The sequence below is a fragment of the Mesocricetus auratus genome, unplaced genomic scaffold (assembly GCF_017639785.1).
Source record: "Mesocricetus auratus isolate SY011 unplaced genomic scaffold, BCM_Maur_2.0 Super-Scaffold_100676, whole genome shotgun sequence".
Taxonomy (NCBI): Eukaryota; Metazoa; Chordata; class Mammalia; order Rodentia; family Cricetidae; genus Mesocricetus; species Mesocricetus auratus.
In genome coordinates this window covers 96,543,233-96,559,941 of record NW_024429266.1, presented here as the reverse complement: position 1 = coordinate 96,559,941, position 16,709 = coordinate 96,543,233, and the positions used below count along the sequence as shown (strand labels likewise).

Here is a 16,709-nt window from a genome sequence, read left to right as displayed (position 1 = left end):
CCACCAAAACACAAAAGGATATACCTTCTTCTCAGCACCACAGGGAAGCTTCTCTAAAACTGACCACATAATAGGAACCATAGCAAATCTACACAGGTAAAAAAATTGGAATAACCCCCTGTATCTTATCAGACAACCATGCATTAAAATAAGAATTCAACAATAACACAAATCACAGAAACCCTACAAACTCATGGAAATTGGACAATGCACAATTGCACCATCCCTGGGTAAAAGAAGAAATATAAAAAGAAATTAAAGACTTCCTGGAATTCAATGAGAATGAAGACACAGCATACGCAAATTTATGGGACACTTTGAAAGCGGTACTGAGAGGAAAGTTCACAGCACTAAGTGCCCACATGAAGAAACTGGAGAACAGCCATACTAGAGAATTAATAGCACAGCTGAATGTTCTAGAACAAAAAGAAGCAAACTCACCCAGGAGCAGCAGACACCAGGAAATAATCAAATTGAGGGAGGAAATCAATCAAGTAGAAACTAGGAAGACAATACAAAGAATCAATGAAACAAAGAGTTGGTTCTTTGAGAAAATCAACAAAATAGACAAATCTCTGTCCAAACTAACCAAAAGACAGAGAGAGAGCATGCTAATTAACAAAATCAGGAATGAAAAAGAGGACATAACAACGGACTCTGAGGAAATCCAGAGAATCATCAGGGCATACTTTGAAAATCTGTACTCCACAAAATTTGAAAATATAAAGGAAATGTACAATATCCTAGATAGATATCACTTGCCAAAACTAAATCAAGAGCAGATAAACAATCTAAACAGACCTATAACCCCTAATGAAATAGAAGCAGTCATCAAAAGTCTCCCAAATAAAAAAAGCCCAGGCCCAGATGGCTTCAGTGCAGAATTCTACCAGAAATTCAAAGAATAGCTAATTCCAATACTCCTCAATGTATTCCACACAATAGAAGCAGGAGGCTCACTGCCAAACTCTTTTTATGAGGCTACAATTACCTTGATACCCAAGCCACACAAAGACACAACTAAGAAAGAGAACTATAGACCAATTTCCCTCATGAACATCGATGCAAAAATACTCAATAAAATACTCACAAGCCGGATTCAAGAACACATCAGAAAAATCATCCAACATGATCAAGTAGGCTTCATCCCAGGAATGCAGGGATGGTTCAACATTAGAAAATCTATCAAAGTAATCCGCCATATAAACAATTGTGAAAGAAAAAACTCATGATCATCTCACTAGATGCTGAAAAATCCTTTGACGAAATCCAGCACCCCTTCATGATAAAGGTCCTAGAGAGATCATGGATAACAGGAATGTACCTGAATATAATAAAAGCAATATACAGCAAACCAACAGCTAACATCAAACTAAATGGAGAGAAACTCAAAGCAATTCCTCTAAAATCAGGAACAAGACAAGGCTGTCCACTCTCTCCATATCTCTTCAATATTGTACTTGAAGTTCTAGCTACAGCAATAAGACAACAAAAGGAGATAAAGGGGATACAAATAGGAAAAGAAGAAGTCAAACTTTCACTATTTGCAGATGATATGATTGTTTACATAAGTGACCCGAAAAACTCTGCAAGGGAACTCCTAGAGGTGATAAACACCTTCAGCAATGTGGCAGGATACAAGGTAAACTCAAAAAAATCAGTGGCCCTATTATATACAGATGATGAAGTGACTGAGAAAGAAATCAGAGAAACATCACCCTTTACAATAGCCAAAAACAGCATCAAATATCTGGGGATAATGTTAACCAAGGAAGTGAAAGACCTGTATATCAAGAACTTTGTGTCTTTAAAGAAAGAAATCACCGGGCATTGGTGGCACACGCCTTTAATCGCAGCACTCGGGAGGCAGAGGCAGGCGGATCACTGTGAGTTCGAGACCAGCCTGGTCTACCGAGTGAGTTCCAGGACAGCCTCCAAAGCCACAGAGAAACCCTGTCTCGAAAAACCAAAAATAATAAAAAAAAGAAAGAAATCAAAGAGGATACCAGAAAATGGAAAGATCTCCCATGCTCTTGGATTGGTAGGATTAGCATAATAAAAATGGCAATCTTGCCAAAAGCAGTCTACAGATTCAATGCAATCCCTATCAAAATTCCATCACAATTCTTCAAGGACCTGGAAAGAACATTAATCAACTTTATATGGAAAAACAGAAGGCCCAGGATAGCCAAAACAACCCTATACGATAAAGGACCTGAGGGTGGCATCACCATACCTGATTTCAAGCTATATTATAGAGCTATAGTCCTGAAAACAGCTTGGTATTGGCACAAAAATAGGCAGCTAGACCAATGGAACTGAATGAAAACCCTAATTTTAACCCACACACCTATGAACACTTGATTTCTGACAAAGAAGCTAAAATTATACAATGGAAAAAGAAAGCATCTTCAACAAATGGTGCTGGCCTAACTGGGTACTGGTATGCAGAAGTCTGCAGATAGATCCATGTTTATCACCTTGTACAAAACATAAGTCCAAATGGATCAAAGATCTCAACATAAATCCAACCACACTGAGCCTCTTAGAAGAGAAAGTGGGAGGTACCCTTAAATGAATTGGTACAAGAGACCACTGCCTGAACATAACACCAGTAGCACAGACGGTGAGATCAACGATTAATAAATGGGACCTCCTGAAACTGAGAAGCTCTGTAAGGCAAAGGACACAGTCAGCAAGACAAAAGGCAGCCCACAGAATGGGAAAAATATTCACTAACCCCACATCTGACAGAGGGCTGATCTCCAAAATTTACAAAGAACTCAAGAAGCAAGTCTCCAAAACACCAAAGGGTCCAATTAAAAAGTGGGGTACAGCTCTAAATAGAGAGTTTTCAATAGAGTTGTCTCAAATGGCTGAGAGACACTTAAGAAAGTGCTCAACATCCTTAGACATTAGGGAAATGCAAATCAAAACAACTCTGAGATACCATCTCACTCATGTCAAAATGGCTAAAATCAAAAACACCAAGGACATTTTATGCTGGAGAGGATGTGGAGAAAGGGGAACTCTCCTCCACTGCTGATGGAAGTGACAACTTGTATAGCCACTTTGAAAATCAGTATGGAAGTTCCTCAGGAAAATGGGAATCAGTCTTCCTCAAGATCCAGCAGTTCCACTCTTAGGCATATGCCCAAAAGATGCTCATTCATACAACAAAGGTATTTGTTCCACAATTTTCACAGCAGTATTATTTGTAATATCCAGAACCTGGAAGCAACCTAGATGCCCCTCAACTGAAGAGTGGATAGAGAAAATGTGGTACATTTACACAACTGAGTACTACTCACCAGAAAAAAAAAAACAATGGAATCTTGAAATTTGAAAGCAAAAGGATGACACTACAATAAATCATCCTGAGTGAGGTAACACAAGTCACAAAAAGACAAACATGGTATGTACTCACTCATATATGGATTTTAGGCATGAAGCAGTGGAGTGCAAGCCTACAGTCCTGTTGCCAGACAGTCTGAGAATCAGGGAGCACCCCAAGAGAGATATGCATGGTATCCCAGAGAAGGGGGATGGGACAGGATCTTCTGAGTGGACTGGGAGCATAGGGGGAGGGGACAGGGAGCAGGAGTAAAGTGAGGGGGAGAAGAGTAGGGAAGAGGAGGACATGGGGGACCAGGAAATTTGACTCAGGGGAAGAAGAGAGAAGAGCAGGATTAGAGATACCATAATAGAGGGAGTCATTATAGGTTTGAAGAGAGATCTGGCACAAATGAGATTTCCAGAGATCTACAAGGATGACACCAACTGGCAATCTAACCAAAAGTGGAGAGGCTACTTTAAATGTCCTTACCCAATAATGAGATTGACGACTACCTTGTATGCCATCCTAGAGTCTCTATCCAGTGACTGATGGAAGCAGAGGCAGATACCCATAACTAAATGCTGAACTGAACTCCTAGAAACCAGTTGCAGTGAGGGAGGAGTGATGAGCAAATTGGTCATGACCAGGCAGGTGAAGCCCACAGAAACAGCTGATCTGAATAAGGAGATGTTCATGGACCCTAGACTGATAGATGAGAGGACAGAATGGGACTGATCCAGACCCCCTGAATGCGGGTGTCAGTGAGGAGGCCTCATCAAGCTTTGAGGCCTTGGGTACTAGATCAGAATTTATTCCTGGCATCTTAATGAACTTTGGGAGCCCATACCACATGAAGGGATGCTCTCTCAGTCTGGTAACATCGGGGAGGGCCTATACAATGCCCCAGAAGATATGACAGACTTTGGAGATCCCCGATGAAAGGCCTCACCTCCCTGGAGAGTTGAGTGGGCATTGCATGGGGAGTTGGGAGGGATTCTTGGGTACAGGGGAGGAGCTGGGATTGACATGTGAGGCAAGCTTGGTTCTAATATGAAAAGTAGATAGATAGATAGATAGATAGATAGATAGATAGATAGATAGATAGATAGAGCAATTCCACTGAGGCATATACTAAAAACATGTACATTCATGCAACATGGACATCTGTTCAAGCATGTTCATAAAAAGATTATGTGTAATAGCCAGAGCCTGGAAGCAACCTAGATGCCTCTCAACTGAAGAATGGATGGAGAAAATGTGGTACATTTATACAATGCAGTACTACTCAGCAGAAAATAAAAACAATGGAATATTGAAATCTGCAGGCAAATGGATGGAACTAGAAGAAAACATCCTGAGTGAGGTAACCTAGTCACAAAAAGACAAACATGCTATGCAATCACTCATATGTGGATTTTATACATATAGCATAGGCATACCAGCCTACAAATACACCACCAGAGAAGCTAGGAAACAAGAAGGACCCTAAGAGAGACAAACATTGTCCCCCAGATAAGGAGAAAGGCAAATGATCTCCTGAGCTAATTGGGAGCATGGGAGAGGGAAGATGCAATTAGGAGAAAAAGAAGAGGGAAGAGGACAGGAGAGGAGGTCATGAGAGAACAAGAAGTTCAAGTCAGGGGAATAATCGAGGAGATCAAGAAAAGAGATAGCAATGACTGTTTATGCTGGAGAGGATGTGGAGAAAGGGGAACAGTTGTCCATTGCTGGTGGGAGTGCCAACTTGTACAGCCACTTTGGATATCAGTATGGAGATTCCTCAGGAAAAAGGGAATCAATCTACCACAAGACCCAGCAATTCCACTCTTAGTTATATATCCAAAAGATGCCCATTCATACAACAAGGATGTCTATTACACTATGTTCATAGCAGCATTATTTGTAATACTAGATCCTGGAAGCAACTTAGGTGCCCCACAACTGAAGAGTGAATAGAGAAAATGTGGTACATTTACACAATGGAGTACTATTCAGTGGAAAAAAATCAATGGAATCTTGAAATTTGCAGGCAAATGGACAGCACTAGAAGAAACCATCCTGAGTGAGGTAACCCAGTCACAAAAAAACAAGCATGGTATGTACTCACTCATATATGGATTTTAGACATGGATCAGGGGGAGTGTCAGCCTACAATCCCAGGGCCAGTGATTCTAGGAAACAGGGAGGTTCCCAAGAGAAACACATTATACCCCAGAGAAGTGGAATGAGGCAAGATCTCCTGAGCAGACTGGGAACATGGGGGGGGGGGGAGGGAACCAGGAAAAAGAGAAGGGGATAAGAGGAGGGTAGAAGAAGACATGGGGGAGCAGGAAGGCTGAGTCGAGGTAAGAACAGAGGAGACCAGGACGAGAGATACCATAATAGTTGGAGTCATTATAGCTCTGAGGAGAGAGCTGACACTAGTGAGATTTCCAGAGATCTACAAGGATAATACCAACTGGAAATCTAAGTAATAGCAGAGACACTACATGAATAGCTCCTACCTGATGATAAGGTTGATGACTACCTTATATGACATCCTAGAACCTTCATCTAGTGACTGATGGAAGCAGAGACAGATACCCACAGCTAAACACTGAACTGAACTCTTGGAACCCAGTGACAGAGATGGAGGAGTGATGAGCAAAGGGGTCAAGAACATGATGGTAAAACCCACAAAGACAGCTGACCGGATAAGGGGGAGCTATTGAATCCCAGACTGATGGCTGAGAGGCCAGCAGGGGACTGATCCAGACTGCATGAATGTAATGTCAGTGAGGAGGCCTCAGAAATCTCTGTGGCCTTGGATAGTAGATCAGTGTTTACCATGGTGTACGAATGAACTTTCATCCATTCTACATGGATGGATGCTCCCTCAGCCTGGATACAGGGAGAAGGGCCTAGGTCCTGCCCTAGATGAAATGACAGACTCTGGAGATCCCCCCAAGTAAGGCCTCACCCTCCCTGGGGAATGATGTGGGGATTGGTTGGGGGTTGGGGAGGACTGGTGGAGGGACAAGGGAAGAGGGGTGGGAGAGGGATCTGGGATTGACAATTGAGGCATGCATGTTTCTAATTTAAATAAAAACATTTATGGAGGAAGAAAAAGAAAAGAGATACCATAATAGATGGAGCCATTATAGGTTTAAAGAGAAATCTGGTACTAGGGAAATGTCCATAGATCCACAAGGATGACCCCAGTTAACAATCTAAGCAATAGCAGAGTGGCTACCTTAATTGCCCTTCTCTGATAATGAGATTGATGACTACCTGATATGCCATACTAGAGTCTTCATCCAGTAGCTGATGGAAGCAGAAGCGGAAATGCACAGCTAGACACTGAGCTGAACTCTGGAATCCAGTTGCAGAGAGAAAGGAGTGATGAGTAAAGGGTCAAGACCAGACTGGAGAAACCCACAAAAACATCTGACCTGAACAAGGGGGAGCCCATGGACCCCAGACTGATTGCTAGGAAACCAGCATAGGACTGTCTCAAACTCCCTGAACATGAATGTCATTTTGGAGGTCTGATTAATCTATGGGGCCTCTAGTAGTGGATCAGTATGTATCCATAGTACATGAATACTTCGGGAGCCCACTCAACATAGAGAGATACTCTGTCATCCTATACATGGGGGAGGGTCTAGGCCCTGCTCCAAATGATATGACAGTCCTTGAAAGAGGGTTGTATAGGGGTTGCCAGGGGAGTAGGAGAGGGAGAGGGAACTGGGATTGACATGTAAAACAAGATTCTTTCTAATTTAAATTTTAAAAAATGAAAAAATTGTTTACTCAAATATTTCACAAAATAGAAACAGAACAATAATTGCCAAACTCATTTTATGAAGACATAATCACTCTGATACCCAAAATACACAAGGATTTCACAAAGAAAGAATTATAGACCCATTTCCCTCATGAACTTAGATGTGAAAATGCTCAATAAAGTGCTCACAGACCAAATGCAATACATACCAAAGAGATGATTCACCACAATCAAGTATGCTACACTCCAGAAATAGGTCAGGGATAGGTCAACATGGTAATGCACCACATAAACAAATTGAAGGACAAAAAACCCACATGATCATCCAATTAGATGCTGAAAAAAGCCTTTGACAAAATCCAACATCCCTTCATAGTAAGGATTTGAGACATCGGGGATATGAGGGACAGACCTAACTAAACATAATGTAGGCAATTTGCAGTAGCCTATACCCAACATCAAATTAAATGGAGAAAAACTCAGAGCAATTCTGCTAAAACCATGAATAAGACAAGGCTGTCCACTCACTCTCTAAATATCTATTCAGATCAGAACTCCAAATTTTAGCAGAGCAACAAGACATCTGAAATAAATCAAGGAATGCAAATCAAAAAGGTAAAAATCACAGTATTGCTAATTTCAAATGATATGATACCAAACATGAGCAAATCCAAAAAAAAATTATCACGGAATACATATTCCTAAAAGACAGTCTCAGCAAAGTGCCTGGATATGATACTAACTTTTAAAAAAGAAGTAGTACTTCCTACAAATTACAAATGGTCTAAGAAAGCAGTCAGGGAAAACAAAACTCTTCATAATAGTCAAAAACAATATAAAATACCTTGGCATAAGTAAGACGGTGAAAGGCTTGTGTGACAAAAACTTTAAGTTCTGAAGAAAGAAATTGAAGAAGCTATCAGAAGATGAAAAGATCTGCCATGTTCAAGCATCAATAGAATTATAATGTCCCTCTTACCAAAAGGAATCTACCAGACTCAATGCAGCCCTATCAAAATTCAAACATAATACTTTAAAGATCATGAAATTACAACACTCAATTTAATATGGAAAAGCAAAAATCACAGGATAGCTAAAACTATCCAAAACAATAAAATAACCTCTGGAGTAAAACCATCCTCAATTACCAGATGTACTTGAGCTACAGTAAGAAAAACCCAATGATGTTGGCATAAAAACAGATATGTTCTTCAAGGAAATAAAATCCAAGTCTCAAGTGTAAATCTACTCACCAATGGACACCTGGATATTGATAAAGAATACAGAATTGTATAATGGAAAAATAGAAAGCATCTTCAACAAATGATGCTAGTCTAACTGGGTGTCTGCATGATGAAGTATGCAAATAGATCTGTATTAATCATACCACACAAAATGCAAGTCCACAGGGATGAAAACATCAACATAGTATCATATACACTAATTGAGCAAAAGAAGAAATTGGGGAATAGCTTTAATGCATTGGCACAAAAGTCTATTTCCAAAACAGACCTCTTAAAGCCCAGGAACTAAGATCAAAAATTAATTAATGTGGCCTTCCAGACCCCACTCTCCAGCGTCCCAGGGTTCAGGTGAGCTTGGGTCCCCCTGGGATCACTCCCCTGCCGCCCATCACCCACTCCCTCAATTTTCTAGGGCTGGCTACTGGCATCCAGATGATTCACCACAAAGGAAAGGCATCAGTCCTTCCAGTACCCACCCTCAAGCGTCCCAAAGTTCAGAAGATCTGCCGCACTGGAAAGGCATCAGTCCTTCCAGACCCCACCCTCTGGTGTCCCCAGCTTCAGGTGAGCTTGGGTCCCTCTAGGAATACTCCTCTGCCCATCACCCATTCCCTCAATCTTCTGGGGCCACCTCCTGGCATCCAAAGGACCCGCCCACACAGGAAAGGCATCAGTTCTTCCAGACCCCACCCTCCAGCGTCTCCAGGTTCAGGTGAGCTAATATCCCCCTGGAACCAAAAGAACTAAAAGAAGTTATGACCCAACTGGGTTTAACAGACATTTATAGAACACCCCACCCAAACACAAAGGGATATACCTTCATCTCAGTACCACGTGGAACCTTCTCTAAAATCGACCACATAATAGGAAACATGGCAAACCTCCACAGATACAAAATAATTGGAATAACCCCCTTTATGTTATGAGACCACCATGCATTAAAATTAGAATTCAACAATAACACAAGTCACAGAAACCATACAAACTCATGGAAATTAAACAATGCACAGTTGCACCATCCATGAGTAAAGGAAGAAATACAAAAAGAAACTAAAGACTTCCTGGAATTCAATGAGAATAAAGACACAATGTATCCAAACTTGTGGAACACTCTGAAAGCAGTGCAGAGAGAAAAGTTCATACCACTAAGTGCCCACATGAAGAAACTGGAGAACAGTCATACTAGAGAATTAATAGCAAAACTGAAAGCTCTAGAACAAAAAGAAGCAAACTCACCCAGAATGAGTAGACGCCAGAAAATAATCAAATTGAGGGCTGAAATCAATCAAGTAGAAACCAGGAAACCATTGCAAAGAATCAATGGTTGGTTCAATGGTCTCAAAGAGTTGGTTCTTTGAGAAAGTCAACAAGATAGACAAACCTTTGTCCAAACTAACCAAAAGACAGAGAGAGAGCATGCTAATTAACAAAATCAGAAATGAAAAGGGGGATATAACAACGGACACTGAGGAAATCCAGAGAATCATCAGGGCATACTTTGAAAACCTATACTCCACAAAATTCGAAAATTTAAAGGAAATGGACAATTTCCTGGATAGATATCACTTGCCAAAACTAAATCAAGAACAGATAAACAATCAAAACAGACCTATAACCCTTAATGAAATAGCAGTCATCAAAAGTCTCCCAGCCAAAAAAAGCCTAGGCCCAGATGGCTTCAGTGCAGAATTCTACCAGAAATTCAAAGAAGAGCTAATTCCAATGTTTGTCAAAGTGTTCTACACAAGAGAAGTGAGAGGCTCACTGCCAACCTCTTTTTATGAGGCTACAATTACCTTGATACGCAAGCCACACAAAGACACAATTAAGAAAGAGAACTATAGACCAATTTCCCTCATGAACATCGATGCAAAAATACTCAATAAAATACTAGCAAATCAGATTCAAGAACATATCAGAAAAATCATCCACCATGATCAAGCAGGCTTCATCCCAGGAATGCAGGGATGATTCAAAATTAGAAAATCTATCAATGTAATCCACCATATAAACAAACTACAAAGATCATCTTACTAGATGCTGAAAAAGCCTTTGACGAAATCCAGCACCCCTTCATGATAAAGGTCCTAGAGAGATCAGGTAAAACAGGAGCATACCTGAACATAATAAAAGCAATATACAGTAAACCAACATCTAACATCAAACTACATGGAGAGAAACTCAACGCAATTCCTCTAAAATCAGAAACAAGACAAGGCTGTCCACTCTCTCCATATCTCTTCAATATTGTACTTGAAATTCTAGCTACAGCAATAAGACAACAAAAGCAGATCAAGGGGATACAAATAGGAAAAGAAGAAGTTAAGCTTTCATTACTTGCAGATGATATGATAGTTTACATAAGTGATTCGAAAAAATGCAAGGGAACTCATAGAGCTGATAAACGCATTTTGCAAAGTGTCAGGATACAAGGTTAACTCAAAAAAATCAGTAGCCCTATTATATATATATATATGATAAAGTGGCTGAGAAAGAAATCAGAGAAACATCACCCTTTACATTAGCCATAAACAGCATCAAATATTTGGGGATAACATTAACCAAAGAAGTGAAAGACCTGTATATCAAGAACTTTGAGTCTATAAAGAAAGAAATCAAAAAGGATACCAGAAAATGGAAAGATCTCCCATGCTCTTGGATTGGTAGGATCAACATAATAAAAATGGCAATCTTGCCTAAAGCAATCCCTATCAAAATTCCATCACAATTCTTCAAGGACCGGGAAAGAACATTATATGGAAAAACAAAAGACCCAGGATAGCCAAAACAACAATATACAATAAAGGAACTTCAGGAAGCATCACCATACCTAACTTCAAGTTCTATTACAGAGCTATAGTCCTGAAAACAGCTTGGTATTGGCACAAAATTAGACAGGTAGACCAATGGAACTGAATTGAAAACCCTGATTTTAACCCACACACCTATGAACACTTGATTTTTGACAAAGAAGCTAAAATTATACAAAGGAAAAAAGAATGCATCTTCAACAAATGGTGCTGTTATAACTGGATATTGGCATGTAGAAGACTGCAGATAAATCCATGTCTATCGCCTTGCACAAAACTTAAGTCCAAATGGATCAAAGATCTCAACATAAATCCAACCACACAGAAATTCTTAGAAGAGAAAGTGGGAGATACTCTTCAATGAATTGGTACAGGAGACTGCTTCCTCAATATAACACCAGTAGCACAGACACTGAGATTGACAATTAACAAATGGGACCTCCTGAAACTGAGAAGCTTCTGTAAGGCAGAGGACACAGTCAACAAGACAAAAAGGCAGCCCACATAATGGGAAAAGATATTCACTAACTCTACATCTGACAGAGAGCTGATCTCCAAAATTTACAAAGAACTCAAGAAGCAAGTCTCCAAAACACCAAAGGATCCAATTAAAAGATGGGGTACAGAACTAAATAGAGAATTCTCAATAGGGAAGTCTAAAATGGCTGAGAGACACTTAAGAAAGTGCTCAACATCCTTAGACATTAGGGAAATGCAAATCAAAACAACTCTGAGATACCATCTTACTCCTGTCAGAATGGCTACAATCAAAAACACCGAAGACAATTTATGCTGGAAAGGATGTGGTGAGAGGGGAACATTCCTCCACTGCTGGCGGGAGTGATAACTCCTACAGCCACTTTGGAGATCAGTATGGAGATTCCTCATGAAAATGGGAATCAGCCTACCACAGGACCCAGCAATTCCACTCTTAGGCATATATCCAAAAGATGCAAATTCATACAACAAGGACATCTGTTCCACTATGTTCATAGTAGCATTGTTTGTAATAGCCAGAACCTGGAAGCAACCTAGATGCCCCTCAACTGAAGAGTGGATAGAGAAAATGTGGTACATTTACACAATGGAGTACTACTCAGTAGAAAAAAGCAGTGGAATCTTGAAATTTGTGGGCAAATGGATGACACTATAAGAAACCATCCTGAGTGAGGTAACCCAGTCACAAAAAGATAAACATGGTATGTACTCATTCATATATGGATTTTAGACATGGATCAGGATAGTTCTGGTCTGCAATGCCACTGACAGAGAGTCTGGGAAACAGGAAAGAACCTAAGAGAGATATGCATGGTACCCCAGAGAAGAGGAATGAGGCAAGATTTCCTGAACAGATTAGGAACACGGCAGGAGGTGTGTGTAGGGGGAGTGGGAGCTGGGAAGAAGAGAGTGGGAGAAGAGGAGGAGACAGTAGGTCATGGGGGAACAGGAAGGTTGAGTGGCGGTAGAATAAGGGGAGAGCAGGATGAAAAATACTATAATAGAAGGAGTCATAGGTTTGAAGAGAGATCTGGCACCAGTGAGACCTCTAGCAATCTAAAAGGATGACACCAACTGGCAAGCTAAGCAATAGTGGAGAGACTACCTTAAATGCCCGTTCCTGACAATGAACTTGACGTCTACATTATATGCCATCCTAGGACCTTCATCCAGTGACTGCTGGAAGCAGAGGCAAACAATTAAACACTGAGCTGAACCCACAGAACCCAGTGACCCAGAAAGAGGAGCGATGAGCAAAGTGGCAAAGAATGGGCAGGCAAAACCAGCAGAGACAGCTGATCTGAACAAGGGGGAGCTCTTGGACCCCAGCATGAGACTGATCCATAACCCCTGGGTGTGAGAGTCAGTGAGGAGGCCTGGGCAACCTATGGGGCCCTGGGCAGTAGATCAGTGTTTATCACTGGCATACAAATGGACTTAGTGTGTCCATAACACAAAGAGGGATGCTCTCTCAGCCTGGACTCTTAGTGGAGTGCCTGGACCCTGCCCTGAGTGAAATGACAGACTCTGGATATCCCCTATATGGAAGGCAGCAGGGATAGGGTGGGAGGCTGCGGGGGATGGTGGAGGGTGCGGGAGGAGAGAAGGGAGAAGGAACTGGGATTGACATGTGAAGCAAGCTTTTTAAAAATTAAAGTAATAAAAAGGCAAAACAAACAAACAAAAAATTAATGTGACCTCATGAAACTGAAAAATTGTTTTAAGCCAAGGGGCAAAGTACACCATCAGTAGGACACAACAGAAACCTAAAGAATGGGAAAGACTTTCCGCAGTTCCACTTAGGATTGTAGGCAAAATGCATAAAGAATTCAAGTCACTAGACACAAACCAAACAATCCAACTAAAAATATGGTAGAGATCTAAACATAGAATTCATATCAGATGAATCTCAAATGGCTATAAAACACTTAAAGAAATGTTCAACATTCATTGGTACCAGTGAAATACAAATCAAACCTATTTTGATTCCATATTACATCCGTCAGAATGTAAGATCAATAACACAAATGACAGGTAATGCTGGAAAGGACATGGAGCAAGAGGAGTACTCTTACATTGCTGATAAAATGAAAACTTCTATAGCCACATTGAAAAACTGTACAGCTCTTTTTCAGAAAATTGGGAATCTATCTACCTCAAGATTCAGCCATATCAGTCTTAGTCACCATCTTACACAAAGACACTGACCCAACTATGTTCATACTGGCATTTTTATAGCAGCCAGAAATGGAAAACAACATAAATGGACATCACCAGAAGAATGGCTAGAGAAATGTGGTATGCTTATCCAATGATTTATTACTCAGTTACTAGAAATAATGAAATCATGAAATGTGCAGGCTAATGGATGGAACTTGTCCCATTTGTGAGATAATCCAGCCCCAAATGCTATATAGTATATATACATATGATAAATATGTAGATATTTAGTTAAATAAATTTTACAAAAAAGTATAGGACATAACTTTTAAAAAGTGTCATTACTGAGAATTTTTAATTTGAGGTAGAATAGCAAAGATGAGACAATAGAAACGCAAACCCTATTGACCAGAAATATAAAAATGTAAAGCCTCCATCAGAATAAATGTGTGCACAGTGCACTGGGACTAACAGTTGTAATACTGTAAAATTCTCAGTTTAATTAAAATTAACAGTTTAATTCTGTAAAATTCCTACAAAACGCACATAAAAGGAGATGTGGAATGGCAGTCAGCTAACAGAAAGCACAGAGAACTTCACTACATAGATAAAAAAGGAGTCCAGACATATTTATATAGCAGCAAATTTGAGAAATTTCAATCCCGTGTCCATTCTCTCTCTGCTCTGCAGTCACCAGTGTTAACACATGACAATCAGGATCTGAGAACAAACTGTAGACAAATCACATGTCCTTTTCAAAGAATACTTTAGTTCTCATATAATTCTCTTAATGTTGTATTTACTCATTCATTAAAAAATATTCATCACCTATCTGATCATGCTGCGAATCTGTGGTTGGGTATATTCACAAGTGAAGCAAAAATGTGTTGATATAGAATCTGACAGCTGGCAATTCTGTTTTATCCATACTCATTTCCAGACCCTGAATGTCATTAGGGACAGGCATAGAAATTATTTTTAATGCAATGTATATGTGTATTCACAAATACATTGCAATATTTGACATGTAATCATACTAGTCACACATCTCTCTTTCCATGTATGAAAATGTACTTTATTTTTAAAGACCAAAATTAAGTAACCACTTCATGAAGGCCTTTTGAAATACGTGCTGTTTAGGAATCCTTTACACACACTTGAAGAGACACTGTAATATAGGTTCTTCATACTGAACTTATGCCAGTTCTATACACTGTGTTTTCATGTCAGGTCAGGAGACACTCTGCAATGACAATTTTAAACACACAGAGATCCATGAGGAGACAAAAAAAAGAAACCTGTCTCTCTAACCTTCCAGATTAGTGAATTGAAATCTAATGTAATAAAACCACACTAAAATGAAATGCATTAGAAAATACAAAAATAATGATCAATATCAGAGAAAATATTCTTTATTTTCTAATGTTACAGAGGGAAATATGGAACAGAAACTCATGGAGTTTTTTTCATCCAGCCACAGACTTCTAAATCATGATATTTTTGCAGGAAACAAAGAAGCTAATGACTTACCTGAAATCAATTATACTACTGTAGAAATCATCCTCTATAGGTGATGGATCCATGGTAAGAACAAAACCACAGTCAGTCCATAACTCTCCCTCATAATCTTCATTGTGCTTAGTTCTCCAAAAGCAGCTGGCTTCTGTCAAACTGCACAAGATGAGAGAAAACTTCAGGAGCAAGAGGAAAATAATGAAAACACTCAGCTTCTTCATGTCTTCCAAGGTCTAAGATTGGGCAGAGAAGAATCCCATTTCTCATGCAAGAAACAACACACATGTATTTCAGTCTATGTACCTATTTTATTGCTGTTGCTGACTGGGGAGTATGTGCATATATACTAATTATCTTTTGCCACTCTGTGCTCTGCTTCCTTGACACATCTGGAAAATTCTGGCCTAAGGATCTGCCTCTGAGGTCTGCAAACTTTTCATCAACACAAGTAGGAAAACATGTTGTGAGGAGCATGGTCTCCAGCCTCAGGTGCCGTGATTTCATTCACATCCATAGTGTAAATGCCCCAGGGACAATCTCCAGCTAAACAGCTTAGACCCCATCCTCATTCAACACCCATGTGCATGAATACCATTGGGAATTACTTCAGTGGATTTCATCAGAACTTTCATTGTAGTGAGAGGTAAGATGGTCATGAAAGACCTATGTCATTCAGAGCTTGAGTTGAGTCAAGGACCAATATGTCCACTGTTGTCCATGATAGATAGGGAAGGGCATATAGCATTCAGCCAGGAGCAGAGCACTTTCTGTATTGTTCATACGCTAATGTGTGCCCTTCACATGTACAGAATCTCACGAAACTAACTTTGTTTCCTGCCTTCTGGAGAACCTGTCATTATGCCAAAAATAGAAAATTTATGAATTATTGTGACTCCGCACCGACGTAGTCAGTCCAATATTCATACCATTGCAGATGTCTACAGTCAAACCAAGTTCTAAAACACAATCTCCCTGTCTGCTATTCAGTTCCTAAGTTTAGTGTCTTGTGAGGAAGCATTTATACATACAGAACTATGGTTTCATCAGACTTGTTCTGATTGCTTGGTATCATATCTAATTTCCAGATGCAGTCTCTTCTTTTAAGACTTTGCCAATAAAAAGAACTTTCATTGGTTGGAATGCAGAAAACTCATTTCCTAATAAAGAGTCTGTGCATCAGTATCGATTAGGTTTTTTTTCATGTGTTATTAGGGATGACAGAGAAATCATATTCAGATAGGATATCAAATCACTGACTTCCATTGTTATTTATGGAAGAATATATGTCCCATATGTTTTTCATTCCTCTAATGATGTTATTTGTGTGACTTCCCTATCTTGTCTCTCCTAGATTATCCGGCAATTAATGTGCATGTGTC

The 16,709-nt window shown here is 39.8% G+C and overlaps 1 protein-coding gene across 3 annotated transcripts in view; it reads right to left on the bottom strand.

The window, feature by feature from the left end:
• The window catches only part of LOC121132762 (vomeronasal type-2 receptor 116-like), a 63,003-nt gene extending 47,452 nt beyond the window's left edge, over positions 1 to 15,551 (bottom strand). For all 3 annotated transcript variants that reach the window (XM_040739070.1, XM_040739067.1, XM_040739069.1), the window contains exon 1: positions 15,346 to 15,551. In XM_040739070.1, coding sequence (XP_040595004.1) covers positions 15,346 to 15,551 — 206 coding nt within the window. The remainder of the gene's footprint in view (positions 1 to 15,345) is intronic.
• Positions 15,552 to 16,709: the final 1,158 nt, after the last annotated feature.